The 11,109-nt window shown below is 49.5% G+C and overlaps 1 protein-coding gene across 1 annotated transcript; it reads right to left on the bottom strand.

Annotated features, from left to right (window-relative positions):
* Positions 1-310: 310 nt before the first annotated feature.
* Positions 311-3,030, bottom strand: LOC134540667 (myelin-associated oligodendrocyte basic protein-like). The gene is made up of 2 exons (XM_063383538.1): positions 2,698-3,030; positions 311-421 (listed from the first exon to the last, which is right to left on the bottom strand). Exons 1-2 carry the CDS (start codon positions 3,028-3,030, stop codon positions 311-313), a joined length of 444 nt encoding a protein of 147 aa, XP_063239608.1.
* Positions 3,031-11,109: the final 8,079 nt, after the last annotated feature.

The raw sequence follows: 11,109 nt of genomic DNA, 5'->3' as shown, positions 1-11,109 counted from the left end.
AGACGGGCGGAAACACGTAAACAAGATGAATGGGTGTTTAAGGGAAGCTCCCCTCGTGTCCGGCCATCTCCAACCCCTGGGGTCTCTCCAGCCAGATGAATTAATCTGATGGAAGCTCTTAGTTTAATACAATCAGACGGCGCGCCGAGTTATGGCAGCATCGCAAATCAAATTTGCTCGGCTGGGGAAGAGCGGCGCACGGTGGGTGGGGGGTGAGGGGGAGGGTGTCTCATCGGAGAATAAAACAGACGCTGCGCCATGCGTCACGGCGCCGGCTCCTGGCGGCGACAGGCGTGTCGCGAAGCCTGCGCTAGGGCGTCCCTGCCGCCTGACAGCGGTGCAGCCTGGCCAGGCCCTCTGCGTGCCTGTTGGCGTGCCTGTTGGCGTGCCTGTTGCCCAGCCACACGCGCGGTGCACACAGCTGCGGGACAAACAAGACTGCTCGAGACATCCTAGAGGCGGATGTTTAGTTCTGTTTCCGTATTTTGTTTTCAAACCGTATCTTTAGTAGCGGGTGGAGTGCTGAAACGCGGGTTTTCATAATGAGTTTTGGACTGAAAACGTCCGGTAAATATTCACAGTCAAAAACTTTTTTTTCCTATGAAACAACAGTTGCGACGTTATAAATGAAATACAAAAAAAAATTAATTAATGCGTGTCAAAGGCTCACACGAACGATTAATTCAAGACTGTTTACAACACAATTATATGATTTATTGTTATTTCATACTAGGCCTGACATAATATTTTTTTTTTTAGTTTCTAAAAGTTATAAAATGTATAAAACATTTTATGAACAATCCATGATGCGTATTATGAATTAATTACACAATAATGAGCAAACACTTGAAGCAGAACAATGCAGGATAGCATCAGGGGTCGGGCGGCCGGCTGCGGTTGTGCCGTTGTTGCACTGGCCTTTGGGCGCGTGGATGCGCTCGTGTCGAGAGTCGAGACTAATCCCATCTCCGCGTCATGTAGTGCAGCGACTCGAACACTCCCGTCCCGGGCACGTGCTGTCCCGACACTAACACACTTACCACTGGCGTCATCAATCCCCGCCTCGTTCCCATGTGGGCGTGTCTCTAGGAGAGACCTCCTCTTAATGGAATCATGCTCACTGCTGGCCGTAGAACTGCAGCGCCAGCAGATACCCTCTCGTTGTAACCTTCAGGATATGTCTACCTTTCAGATACTGACTGCGAGGAATATCCAGCAATTTACTGCCGTATCTAAATGTAGAAGAGAGAATGTGGCTGACGACATAATGAATGAAGAACGAAGTTAAAGGAAATTACGTAGCTAAAGACCTGAGAAGATAGAAAGAAAAGCACAAGAACAAGATAGAGAGTGACAAAAACAGAGATATCGACCTGGACACGGTCTGGGCCGGCAGCTATGCTACAAACTCCAGCTGACGCCGCAGGTAAGACCTGGAGTGTTGACTTGAACAAGGCCCTCAGCTAGGGCCTTGATTTGTCGAGACATTACACGGAACCAACAATTCTGTACTGCAAGCTGTAGTCAATTTTCGTAAAGAAATGTTGTGGATTAACAACAGGGATATGTTATCCTGAAGTAATTTTTGTTTTGTTTAAATTTCACGAGATTCGCGCTGTAAGCTGTCTGTCCTCTCGTGTGTTCATTGGTCGCTTGGCAGGACAATACAGTCGGCGGCCGGTCCACTGGAGGCGACAGCGCGGCCGTCACTGTCACTGTCACTGTCACTGTCACTGTCACTGTCACTGTCACTGTCACGCTGCCTCCAGTCCGCTGCGAGCCCGCGTTAGCTTTTTCCATCCTCGACTTAGTCTCCCTCTGTTCATCTAAAATCAACAAGTCCATGATTTGAATTTAAAATTCCATTTCTAGGTCATTTGGGTTTGAAGTTTCATGTTGATTGGTTAAAATCCGAAGGATACGAAAACAACAATTCTGTTAAAAAGAAAACGTTCAATTTTTTTATAGTTTACCGTTTAAAGTTTGTTGTAAATATTTCGAATTTTTGATATCGTGAGAATGGTCAGTTATGTTAGGAGAGCTACATTAAAAATAGTTTAAAAGAGTTAGCTACGTAAAAAATATTGTAAAATAATTGAGAAGGTTGGTTGGCAGTCGCCAGCCGGCTCTTAGGTCCTTGTTGCAGCGCGCCTCCCCGCCAGGAAATCACCGCGCTCTCGCTGCAGGGCTGCCAACAATGCAGACGGCCGCGCGCCGAGAAGCAGCCAAGGCTGCCACTGCAATAAAGATGACAATGTCCGCCCATGCCTCATTTCTCCCTCTGTGGCAACAACTCGTTACTGCCCGCTCCCCTCTAGCACCCCAGGAGGGGGGGCAAGGGGGGGGGGGGCGCCCGGCCTGAATAACAATTGAAACGCGACGCTGCGTTTTCCCTCCGCGGTCTGCGCGGCTCCACTTCCGGTCCCCCCCCCCCCCCCCCCACATGCAGGGTCGCCTCCAGCGGGGGGTTTATTGCGTCTCTCGGAGCGTGAAAACACGCGCAGTGCGAGCTGCAGCCACGAGCCCTGCTCCGCACACTGGCGCGCCGCCGCGCCTTTATTTTGTTATAGTTCCAGGAGAATTTTACCCACATTTTTCAGCCACATTTCAACATTTTCATCCCCCGTCCACCCTCTGCCTAGAGACTAGAGAGAGGGGAGCTGCTAGCGAGACGGGTCAGCTCGGCCAGAGCCGTACGTCATCGACAGCCGTGAGGCGTGGTGTCTGTGCCTGGCTGTGTCTGGGTGCGTCTGGCTGCGTCTGGCTGCGTCTGGCTGTGTCTGGCTGCGTCTGGCTGCGTCTGGCTGCGACTGGCTGCGTCTGGCTGCGTCTGGCTGCGTCTGGCTGCTTCTGGCTGCGTCTGGCTGCTTCTGGCTGTGTCTGGATGTGTCTGGATGTGTCAGGCTGCGTCAGGCTGCGTCTGGCTGCGTCTGGCTGCGTCTGGCTGCGTCTGGCTGCGTCAGGCTGTGTTTGGCTGCGTCTGGCTGCGTCAGGCTGCGTCTGTCTGCGTCTGGCCGTGTCTGGCTGCATTGGCCGTGTTTGGCTGTGTCTGGCTGTGTCTGGCTGCGTCTGGCTGCGTCTGGCTGCGTTCTTAAAATGGTTTTTGCAACTGGCAAAAATTGATAAATATCATTATTTTTGACGTACGCCATTGCTGTATGCCATGGAGAAAACCCGAAGAGAGGACAATAAAGCTATATACACAAACACACAGAAAAAAAGCCGAAATCAGCTGATGTCACGTCTTAGATGCAAAGACTGGCAGAGAATGCAGTGAATTAAGTTAGAACAATATAACAGAACAGACTATCCCAGTGCGCTTCAGTTGAAATCATTCCAAAATAAAATAATTCAATAATAAACAACAATTACTACAGAGGAAACTATTTGAGTAGCTGCCAGTCATTATTACCTTCAAGCATTTCACTAAACCATATAAAAAGTTTTGAAAATCACATTACAGGAAATATTTATGGCCTCTAAACTGTCGAATCTAAAATGGTGTCTCTCGTTTCCTATCTCTCCCTCTTAAAGTTACGTCTCACAAGATTTGTTTATTGTTTAGTTTTTGTCATTAGTTTTATTTAAGGGTTATTTCTAGAATTGAAACTCGTTACTTTTCTTGTATTCATGGTTGTGCCTCATACGTTTAACTGATATTACACTAAATAAATTCTATAGTGGAACGAAGAATTGATTTTTCGAGTATGGAGTTCTCATAGGGGTTGAAGGTTGCGTATTTGCATTCTTATCAACAAAAAATAATTTAAAAATCATAAATTTGATCTTCAGTTCGCGCAAAGAGCTCAACGTTCGTAAAAATAGACCAAAAGCACTCAATTTGAACTTTACACTTATAATATACAGATAAATATTTTTGGATTTAAATAGCAAATATGTAATTCATTTCAGTTGCTTTATGACAGAAAAATAATATACAAAAATTGCGCTTCATTTTGAATTCACACAATAGAACTAATGTGTTTGAACTTTCATGAAAAATCAGAATTTAACCATTTTGAAAACAGATGCACTGTGGTATTTAACATCATAAAAATCCATCTTTCTAATTAATTCATAAATTTTAATCATTTTGAACACTTAAATTTAATTAGCGTATGTCATTTCGCAGCTCTTTGCTTATGTCACAATTTTCTTTTGATAAATGACCCAGAACTTAGAATGAGAAGGTGGTTGCAACTAGAGTTACATCCAGACCCTACCCATCCAATGTGTAAAATATTTGTAGCAGAACAGATACAAGGGAGATATAAGTAGAAATTTTATAAAAATTCCTTAAATGGAATATGAACAAAAAACTAAAACCGAAGTAGTAAAGAGATGGTAGGGGAGAGACACAGGGATTGTTGACTTGTAGCGTGTGTGCCGGTGACAGCAGATATGATACACCAGCCTATCGCGTCACACACACGCCTCGTTAACGCTTCTCTCTGCGGCTACCGCACAATGCGCGCCGCTCGTTACCAGACATGCCGAGCCCTGGGGCGTGCAGGCTGTAATCATCAAACTCCTGGTGCAGGCGTGCCGTTGCCACGTCAAGTTGCCAGGAGAGTAACACGGGAATAGAGAATAGTCCGCATCTGTACAGCCGCTGACAAATAAGCTCAACATACTCGCAAGTAAAGAAGATCACTGGCTAGGTAGTTCCTCAGTAACGCCACGAAGGTAGGCCGCTGGATAGGCAGCTCACCAGTAACGCCGGTAAGGTAGGCTGCTGGCTAGGCAGCTCATCAGTAACGCCGGAAATGTAGGCCGCTGGCTAGGCAGCTCCTCAGTAACGCCGGGAAGGTAGGCCGCTGGCTAAGCAGCTCCTCAGTAACGCCGGGAAAGTAGGCCGCTGGCTAAACAGCTCCTCAGTAACGCCGGGAAGGTAGGCCACCGGCTAGGCAGCTCCTCAGTAACGCCGGGAAGGTAGGCCGCTGGCTAGGCAGCTCCTCCGTAACGCCGGGAAGGTAGGCTGCTGGGTAGGCAGCTCCTCAGTAACGCCAGGAAGGTAGGCCAATGGCTAGGCAGCTCCCCAGTAACGCCGGGAAGGTAGGCTGCTGGCTAGGCAGCTCATCAGTAACGCCGGGAAGGTAGGCCTCTGGCTAGGCAGCTCCTCAGTAACGCCAGGAAGGTAGGCCGCTGGCTAGGCAGCTCTCCGTAACGCCGGGAAGGTAAGCCGCTGGCTAGGCAGCTCCTCAGTAACGCCAGGAAGGTAGGCCGCCGGCTAGGCAGCTCCTCAGTAACGCCGGGAAGGTAGGCCGCTGGCTAGGCAGCTCCTCAGTAACGCCGGGAAGGTAGGCCGCTGACTAGGTAGCTCCTCAGTAACGCCGGGAAGGAAGGCCGCTGGACAGGCAGCTCCTCCGTAACGCCGGGAAGTTAAGCCGCTGGCTAGGCAGCTCCTCAGTAACGCCAGGAAGGTAGGCCGCCGGCTAGGCAGCTCCTCAGTAACGCCGGGAAGGTAGGCTGCTGGCTAGGCAGCTCCTCAGTAACGCCGGGAAGGTAGGCTGCTGGCTAGGCAGCTCATCAGAAACGCCGGGAAGGTAGGCCACCGGCTAGGCAGCTCCTCAGTAACGCCGGGAAGGTAGGCCGCTTGCTAGGCAGCTACTCAGTAACGCCGGGAATGTAGGCCGCTGGCTAGGCAGCTCCTCAGTAACGCCAGGAAGGTAGGCTGCTGGCTAGGCAGCTCCTCAGTAACGCCAGGAAGGTAGGCTGCTGGCTAGGCAGCTGCTCAGTAACGGCGGGAAGGTAGGCCGCTGGCTAGGCAGCTCCTCAGTAACGCCGGGAAGGTAGGCCGCTGGCTAGGCAGCTCCTCAGTAACGCCGGGAAGGTAGGCCGCTGGCTAGGCAGCTCCTCAGTAACGCCAGGAAGGTAGGCCGCTGGCTAGGCAGCTCCTCAGTAACGCCAGGAAGGTAGGCCGCTGGCTAGGCAGCTCCTCAGTAACGCCAGGAAGGTAGGCCGCTGGCTAGGCAGCTCCTCAGTAACGCCAGGAAGGTAGGCCGCTGGCTAGGCAGCTCCTCAGTAACGCCAGGAAGGTAGGCCGCTTGCTAGGCAGCTCCTCAGTAACGCCGGGAAGGTAGGCCGCTGGCTAGGCAGCTCCTCATTAACGCCAGGAAGGTAGGCCGCTGGCTAGGCAGCTCCTCAGTAACGCCAGGAAGGTAGGCCGTTGGCTAGGCAGCTCCTCAGTAACGCCAGGAAGGTAGGCCGTTGGCTAGGCAGCTCCCCAGTAACGCCAGGAAGGTAGGCCGCTGGCTAGGCAGCTCCCCAGTAACGCCAGGAAGGTAGGCCGCTGGCTAGGCAGCTCCCCAGTAACGCCAGGAAGGTAGGCCGCTGGCTAGGCAGCTCCTCAGTAACGCCAGGAAGGTAGGCTGCTGGCTAGGCAGCTCCTCAGTAACGCCAGGAAGGTAGGCCGCTGGCTAGGCAGCTCCTCAGTAACGCGAGGAAGGTAGGCCGCTGGCTAGGCAGTTCCTCAGTAACGCCAGGAACGTAGGCCGCTGGCTAGGCAGCTTCTCAGTAACGCCAGGAAGGTAGGCCGCTGGCTAGGCAGCTCCTCAGTAACGCCAGGAAGGTAGGCCGCTGGCTAGGCAGCTCCTCAGTATCGCCAGGAAGGTAGGCCGCTGGCTAGGCAGCTCCCCAGTAACGCCAGGAAGGTAGGCCGCTTGCTAGGCAGCTCCCCAGTAACGCCGGGAAGGTAGGCCGCTTGCTAGGCAGCTCCCCAGTAACGCCGGGAAGGTAGGCCGCTTGCTAGGCAGCTCCCCAGTAACGCCGGGAAGGTAGGCCGCTTGCTAGGCAGCTCCCCAGTAACGCCGGGAAGGTAGGCCGCTGGCTAGGCAGCTCCTCAGTAACGCCAGGAAGGAAGGCCGCTGGCTAGGCAGCTCCTCAGTAACGCCAGGAAGGTAGGCTGCTGGCTAGGCAGCTCCCCAGTAACGCCAGGAAGGTAGGCCGCTTGCTAGGCAGCTCCCCAGTAACGCCAGGAAGGTAGGCCGCTGACTAGGCAGCTCCCCAGTAACGCCAGGAAGGTAGGCCGCTGGCTAGGCAGCTCCTCAGTAACGCCAGAAAGGTAGGCCGCTGGCTAGGCAGCTCCTCAGTAACACCAGGAAGGTAGGCCGCTGGCTAGGCAGCTCCCCAGTAACGCCAGGAAGGTAGGCCGCTGACTAGGCAGCTCCCCAGTAACGCCAGGAAGGTAGGCCGCTGGCTAGGCAGCTCCTCAGTAACGCCAGAAAGGTAGGCCGCTGGCTAGGCAACTCCTCAGTAAAACCAGGAAGGTAGGCCGCTGGCTAGGCAGCTCCCCAGTAACGCCAGGAAGGTAGGCCGCTGGCTAGGCAGCTCCTCAGTAACGCCAGAAAGGTAGGCCGCTGGCTAGGCAGCTCCTCAGTAACACCAGGAAGGTAGGCCGCTGGCTAGGCAGCTCCCCAGTAACGCCAGGAAGGTAGGCCGCTGGCTAGGCAGCTCCTCAGTAACGCCAGGAAGGTAGGCCGCTGGCTAGGCAGCTCCTCAGTAACACCAGGAAGGTAGGCCGCTGGCTAGGCAGCTCCTCAGTAACACCAGGAAGGTAGGCCGCTGGCTAGGCAGCTCCCCAGTAACGCCAGGAAGGTAGGCCGCTGGCTAGGCAGCTCCTCAGTAACACCAGGAAGGTAGGCCGCTGGCTAGGCAGCTCCCCAGTAACGCCAGGAAGGTAGGCCGCTGGCTAGGCAGCTCCCCAGTAACGCCAGGAAGGTAGGCCGCTGGCTAGGCAGCTCCTCAGTAACACCAGGAAGGTAGGCCGCTGGCTAGGCAGCTCCTCAGTAACGCCAGGAAGGTAGGCCGCTGGCTAGGCAGCTCCTCAGTAACGCCAGGAAGGTAGGCCGCTGGCTAGGCAGCTCCTCAGTAACACCAGGAAGGTAGGCCGCTGGCTAGGCAGCTCCTCAGTAACGCCAGGAAGGTAGGCCGCTGGCTAGGCAGCTCCTCAGTAACACCAGGAAGGTAGGCCGCTGGCTAGGCAGCTCCTCAGTAACGCCAGGAAGGTAGGCCGCTGGCTAGGCAGCTCCTCAGTAACGCCAGGAAGGTAGGCCGCTGGCTAGGCAGCTCCTCAGTAACACCAGGAAGGTAGGCCGCTGGCTAGGCAGCTCCTCAGTAACACCAGGAAGGTAGGCCGCTGGCTAGGCAGCTCCTCAGTAACGCCAGAAAGGTAGGCCGCTGGCTAGGCAGCTCCTCAGTAACACCAGGAAGGTAGGCCGCTGGCTAGGCAGCTCCTCAGTAACACCAGGAAGGTAGGCCGCTGGCTAGGCAGCTCCCCAGTAACGCCAGGAAGGTAGGCCGCTGGCTAGGCAGCTCCTCAGTAACACCAGGAAGGTAGGCCGCTGGCTAGGCAGCTCCCCAGTAACGCCAGGAAGGTAGGCCGCTGGCTAGGCAGCTCCCCAGTAACGCCGGGAAGGTAGGCCACCTGTGCACCGAGCTGAGCTACAGTTCTGCAGTACTAGTTGTTGGCGCAGTGGCAGCCCTGCAGGAGCTGCTGTAAGCACACGCCTCCCGGCGAGGTGTGCGCGTGATACACGTCATCAATTACAGTTGGCTCTACTGTCGGCGGGCGGCGGGTCCCCGCGGCGCCATTGTTGCCAACCTCCCGGCGAGTGAGGCACGTGACATCTCCATCACTCCTGCTGGCGGTGTCTCTCGTCGCTGCTAGGGGCGCTTCTTGCCTGACCCCGCCACACCCCGCCCCCTGCCGCAAGTCCTAGCCGGCACACGGCACGCCGAGCCCGGGGCAGTTGGTACCACAGTTAGTTACGGTCATAACTTAAAAATATTGGTTGTCTGTAAAGTCGGTTTACGGACGATAGTTTAACGTGACAACGTCATTACAAAACATTCATGAAATGATTGCTTACTTTTATGAATAAAATTGAATTTTTTTTATTGTATTATCACTATGTTGTATGGATACAAGGGAGTGAAATGAAATCTACAAATTTAATTGATAAATGTTTTTTATTTGGACTCATTAATTCCAATATGTTTATTACTTTAACGAAGAGATTATTTTAACTATAACTTTTATACATGTTTGCTATTTAACTTCTTCCAATCTGTGTTATTCTGTTAGGATTGGACGATGATAGGAATAGTAGGAAAATAATGGGAGTGTTTCAAGTTTAATGTGCCTCGGAATAGTCAAATCGATGGTTGTTCCAATCGAGTGAAAGAGAGATAGATGCGGCGCAAGCGTACATTGAGCGTAAAGGGACACAGCGTAACGGGACAATTGGCGTAACGGAACACTTTTTCGTGCGTGCAGCCGGCGTACATCGATTTATTACACGTTGTGACGTCAAAACTAAATCAGAGCGCGTTTAACACATTACACACGAGAGAAGTGAAACTTCTATCTTAAAGGGTAAAATAGACAGAGAGATAGGGAAAGAGAATAAAGAAGAAATTTTTTTAAATAAACATTAATTAACATAATTATTAATTTAAAAACTAACTGCTCTTGATATAAATCATTATTGATGAATCAGCAATGATTAATTAAGAATAAATATTACTCACTGTTGAAATACCCACAGCATAAAGATAAACTGTGCCTGTTACTGTTTCTTCAAAAAATTCTGCCTTTTGGAATACTTCAAATCTCTGAAGGTAATATGAAATTCATAACAGGTAGTGGTGCCTATGCGGGAAATGCAGGGCATTCTACGCGAGCGTGATTGTAGCAAATATCAATTCAAGGCATTCACAATTGTCTTTATAAGATACTTGTTTATATTTTAAGAAACAAGCGCATTCTCACACTCTCTATCTTATTCTTTCGGTCATTTATCTCTCTGTTCTATGTTTTTTATTGGGCGGAGGACGAATAAACCTGCAAACAGGAGAACGGAAACGAGCCCAACAATGTATATAGCATAGTGCTCTATTATATAAATTGGCCAAGTAACTATTCTCTGTCCTTTTCGCGTCAAAAACTGTTCACAACAATGTTTTACGAAAACGTTGTATTAAAATTCAGACTTGAAATTTTACTTTCTCGCGCCCAAGGAAATTTCACTTTAAAAAAAAAAAGTGTGTTAGTTTTTAATTTATTTGTATTTTTTCAAAAGTCTTAAAATCCTCATACTGCAGTAATTTTTTATATACTCTCCTGAATAATTTTTTAACGCGATCATGTATTACCTTACTATTAATGACAATTCAAAATAAAATCAAACATACTATACTATAAAGGAAAATATATATGTTTGCGCGTCCTTTGCAGCAATAATTTTAATTCGCATAGCTTTAACTATGCACGCTGTAAAAACTTATTTTGCTAACTTAAAAAGTTATTTTCTTTAATTCGTCATATTTTCGTATAATTTTCTATGTTAGCCTATTTTTTATGGGATGATTAGTCAAGTTATTCGATTAAAAAAATTTTCTGCACAATTCTTCAATTTCCTTTTACCCAAACAGTTTATTATGATTGATTTTACTTAGAATTGTTATCTACTGTATAGTAGAGCAATTTATGATTGCGTCGCAAAACCTTTTAGTCACAGTATCTATTAATTTATCAAAGATTGGGGTTTTAAATATTTTGATAAAATGTCTATAAATTAGAGAACTACTTCCTTTTATTTTGGTTTTTGGTTTCAGAACCTTAATACTGGTTAACCAACTGTTCTCGACTTGACGTTGAGTGAAGAGTAAAATGTGAGATGTGAGACTGTGGAAGTAGGTCAACCTGCGCAAAATACATTTGTAATATTTCAAGTTCTCGGGAACCTATAATCATTTTTACACTTCCCCAATACATCAGAGAATCTTGCTTTATGCATGACTTTTGTTTTCCAAGAAAATTATGAATAAATTATTTTTATTGCTTTCCTTGCCTAAATTTAAAATATATAATTTAACTAACTCTATTAAGTCTGCAATGCTTTCAACATAATTTAAGGGCTTGCAGTTAGATTGAGTATCTTCTTTTTTAGCACTCTCTGAGAAAGCAAAATCTCCAGGCGCTACCGCATTCCTGCCCAATGCCAGGGGTAGCACTCCGTCTGTTTACAAATCCATGATCTAACTGCTAAAGATACCTTCATGTTGTACCATACGATGGAAAGTGTATTTAATAGCAAAGTGAATTTT

The sequence above is a fragment of the Bacillus rossius genome, chromosome 17 (genome assembly GCF_032445375.1).
Source record: "Bacillus rossius redtenbacheri isolate Brsri chromosome 17, Brsri_v3, whole genome shotgun sequence".
NCBI lineage: Eukaryota > Metazoa > Arthropoda > Insecta > Phasmatodea > Bacillidae > Bacillus > Bacillus rossius.
This window is presented reverse-complemented; position numbering and strand designations above follow the sequence as displayed.